The sequence below is a fragment of the Magnolia sinica genome, chromosome 5, assembly GCF_029962835.1.
Source record: "Magnolia sinica isolate HGM2019 chromosome 5, MsV1, whole genome shotgun sequence".
Lineage (NCBI taxonomy): Eukaryota > Viridiplantae > Streptophyta > Magnoliopsida > Magnoliales > Magnoliaceae > Magnolia > Magnolia sinica.
This window is the reverse complement of record NC_080577.1, coordinates 109,854,826-109,858,706: the sequence shown is the minus strand read 5'-3', so window position 1 is coordinate 109,858,706 and position 3,881 is coordinate 109,854,826. Positions and strand designations below refer to the sequence as shown.

At 47.4% G+C, this 3,881-nt stretch overlaps 1 protein-coding gene across 1 annotated transcript; it reads right to left on the bottom strand.

Moving 5' to 3' along the window:
- Positions 1-643: 643 nt before the first annotated feature.
- LOC131246666 (uncharacterized) lies at positions 644-3,662 on the bottom strand. The gene has a single exon (XM_058247017.1). The coding sequence runs from the start codon at positions 2,918-2,920 to the stop codon at positions 1,268-1,270; it is 1,653 nt and encodes a 550-aa protein (XP_058103000.1). The 5' UTR covers positions 2,921-3,662; the 3' UTR covers positions 644-1,267.
- Positions 3,663-3,881: the final 219 nt, after the last annotated feature.

The following is a 3,881-nucleotide window of genomic DNA, read 5'->3' as shown; positions in this document are numbered from 1 at the left end:
AGATATTTAAGAACATGAATCCATCAATAAACCCACTTACTCATTTCATCAGCAGATATGGAAATGGTGAGATTTCAACTTCAAATGAATGAAAACCAGCAGCAGCAACCAATTGAAGCTACATAGTTGCATCATGGATGCCATGTTGAACATATTCCATCCATTGACTAGAATTATATGACCTGCAAACAAGGATACATACAAGGTTCCAGTTTATCAAGTGGGCCCATCATCCTGTGATTCAGGCTGTTGATCTAAATGGGCCAATGATGGATGTACCATGCACAAAATATCCCACACTGAAAACCCTAGGCATCCAATCTACAGCTCATTTCTGAACCGTTCATTCACGGGCCACTAAAGGAAATGCTAGGATTGTGATTCAAGGAGATCCTTGGATCATGATCTATCCACTGCTGGGTCCTTCAGATCAATGGTCTGGAACTCTTGGATCACTAAACCATGGGCCCCCATTTACAAACAAGGACCAAGTAATATACATATCATAATTCAAAACTACGAAAACTCGAGTCGACTTGATGTTCTGCCTGGTCGAGTTTACTGACTTGAACCTACTCAACTTGATATTTCCTTGTGTCTAGGATCATATGATACTTCCAACAAGCAATAAACTGAAATCACATGACGAGAAGAAATGGCATTCCTTATTCATTTAAGTTTCAATGAAGAAAACAAGACCTATGGAAGTTATTTAATATGAAGACAGGCCGGTAGTGCAGAGATTTTCAACGCGAAATATACATCTGTTGGGTGATTAGAGTAATATAACAGGATCTAATTCTAGCAATGCTTATGCAGAAGAAACATCTGTTTATAAATAAAAATAAAAATGAAGATCCAGTTATGGCACATGAACCTGTGCTGATGTTGCACATGTGCGAGAAGTGGAACCACTTCTCAGGTGGGTCCCACTGGGAATGTGGCATGGCCTGAAAATCAGGCAGGCTGCACGCGTACATTGCATATGGACCCTGCCATCTCTTTTTAACCTTCTATTTTCCACACATATGTGGTTCACCTGATGAATGAAATTGCCTGAATTTCATGTCACAGAGCAGAAAATGGTGGGATGCACCTGATTAATGGCACAGATCTTGCACACATGTGCCAACTTCATTCACATTTCTCGCTGTACATACACACCAAGAGAAGGCCTCCTTCCTCCATAGAACAGAATCCAGAACAGCCCTGGCAATCCCTGCCGCCGTCGATAGACATCTCAAGGCACCAAATATCTCTTCCATCATCATGTTCTACCAAACACACCCCATAGCTTACCCCGGCCAAGGTTCTCCAGAAGCTTCTTAGCCCCCTCAACCTCCATCTCAGCGAGCTTCTGCAAGAACACACAAGCCCCTGCAGCTATCATCCTTTTTCTACACTTTTTCGACTGTGAAACCGACGTCAAGATTGAAATGGGGTACTTCTTCTCCAAATTCCTGACCGTCGGATCAAGAAGCTGGACCACACTCTCCACTCCCCTCTCCTCCTTTCGAAAAATCCTTCTATTGCCTGCAAACAACAGAACCGACGACAACACCTTTGCAGCCACCTCTCTCTCTTCAATGGCTTTTGCATCCAGCATCCTAACCAAATTCGAAATGCACCCACATTCGCCCATCTCCTTCCGAGTCTTCCCGCTGAAGGCCAATTCATGAACAGCCCTCGCTGCGGCGATCCTCACAGTCACAGCTCCACAATTCAATGCCCCCACGGCCCTTGGTACAAATCCAACAGAGGCTAGTACATCAGCGACCGATCTGCAAGAACACAGATTCCTCAACAGCCCAATGGCCACTTCAAGGCTCCGGCCAGCCGGAGTCCCGTCCCAGTAGTTCTTCAAACACTCGATCCCGCCTTCTTTCATAACCAAGACCTTCAAGCTATCGTCGTCGTTCTCTGAAACCAGATTACACAAACACCCAATTGCATTTTCTTGAGCAGCGAAGGTCCCAGAAGCTGCAAGTCCGATCAGGACAATGACTGCATTTTCGTCTATGAAATTCTGGTGGATTTCTGGGACCCCTGCAAGGTTCCTTAGCACGCCAGCTGCAACTGCCTGCGACGCCGGCGTGCCTCCCTGGCAGATTTCAAGGAGCGATGATACCCCACCGCGGGACCCAATAGCCCTGGCGTTCTCCTTCGTGAAGCTCAGCGCCTGGAGGGCAGAACATGCCTTCTCTTTGGCGAACCCACTTCCGGATTCGAGAACCCGGAGGAGATGATTCAAAAGCAGGATGCCCTCGGCAACAAGGACGTGCTTGCTACTATCGACAGTCGAGATTCGGGCGATGACGGAGACGGCCTTCTCCTTTATCTCAGAGCAGCTTGAATCGAGCAGCCGGACGAGGACTGGGACGGCGCCCTGTGCGACAGCGATGAGGACGTTCTTGTCGTCGTCTCGGAGCAGAGCGATCAGCGAATCCATGGCGGTGATCTTTGAATCGGAATTGCCAATCTGCAAACGGGTGATAAGATTGCGGGCCTCGACTCGAATTGCCTCTCGTCGCATGACGGTCATTGATGAGGCGGAGGCAGTGGGGTTATCTAGGAGGACGCCGCTCTTGATGAGGAGGTCAGCATCGTGGATGTGATGGTCGAGACGGGCGGCAATTGAGTCGAGGTCGGATTGGGTGCGGAGCTTGCCGATTGGAGGGCTGGGATTGCGGCAGAGAGTGGCGAGGGAGATGGCATCGGAGAGGGATTGTGAGAGAGAGTGGAGGAGGTCGGAGGAGAGGGGATTGGAGGGGGAATCGGAGAGGTCGGAGAGGTGGGATTGGAGGGTGGGGATTTTGGATTTGATGGTGGACCATTTGGATTTGAAGGATTGGATGTGGGGGAACTGTGAATCGAGGGAGGAGAGGAGGTGGAGAGGGTGGTGGGCTTCTTGTAGTTTCATGGCTCAGAGAGAGAGAGAGAGAGGTTGTTGAGTTTCTGGTGTGATGATGAAAGAGATGTTTTCTGTAGAGAGAGAGAGAGAGAGGGAGAGGTTTTTGTTGTTGCAAGAAGAAAGTGGATAGAGAAAATTGAAGATTTGGGTCTTTGGTGGTTGATTGATTCCCCCCAGAAAAACGAAAAGGAGAGAGAGAGAGAGAGAGAGGTTAATTGTGTTTTTGGTGTGATGATGAAATAAAGAGATAGGAACTGGCAATACGGAAAAGAGTTTTTCAGGGTTATGGGTGGTGGAGAGAGAGAGAGAGACAGAGAGAGAGAGAGAGAGAGAGGTTTTTGGGGGGTTATTGTTGTAAGAAGGTGGATAGAGAAAACTGGAGAAGACTTCGGGTCTTTGGTGGTTGATTGATGGAAAACTGAAGAAGCTTTGGGTCTTTGGGTGGTTGATTGATTCCCACCAAAAAGAAAGAAAAGAGAAAAGAAAAGAAAGGAGAGAGAGAGAGAGGAAAAGGGAAGGAAAGGAGAGGAGGGAAGATTCAGGGAAATCTTGGGGCGTGTGATGCTGTTTGCTGGAAGGAGAAGGGAAGTGTGGTGTGTTGGGCAATGTCAGGACATCGATCCCTGAATAATGCAGTTCTGGGAAATGTGAATGGACAGCTCCTCTGTTTGGGTGGCCGTCGTCCCTCTCCCTTCCGTTTACTTTTCCTTGCTTTTTGTAGATATACCTGATCCGAAGGGTGAAAAGGTAATTCAGCTTTTGCTTTCCCCTCTCAGCTGTCCGTAGCTCCATGTGCTTCTGGGACTGGTTGTACTTATTTTCCTAAATGACAGATATGCAGCCTAACTTCATCATTACCATTTTGAGCAGCAGTTGAATTTGGGAAAGATTAATCTACTGTTTGGATGAATGTAGAACTCCAATAGATTCAACCCAATGGTACTTGGCTCTAATTTCAGGATGTCCACAT

Coding starts and splice junctions, on each gene's coding strand:
- LOC131246666 (XM_058247017.1), bottom strand. CDS start 2,920: ATGAAACTACAAGAAGCCCACCACCCTCTCCACCTCCTCTCCTCCCTC.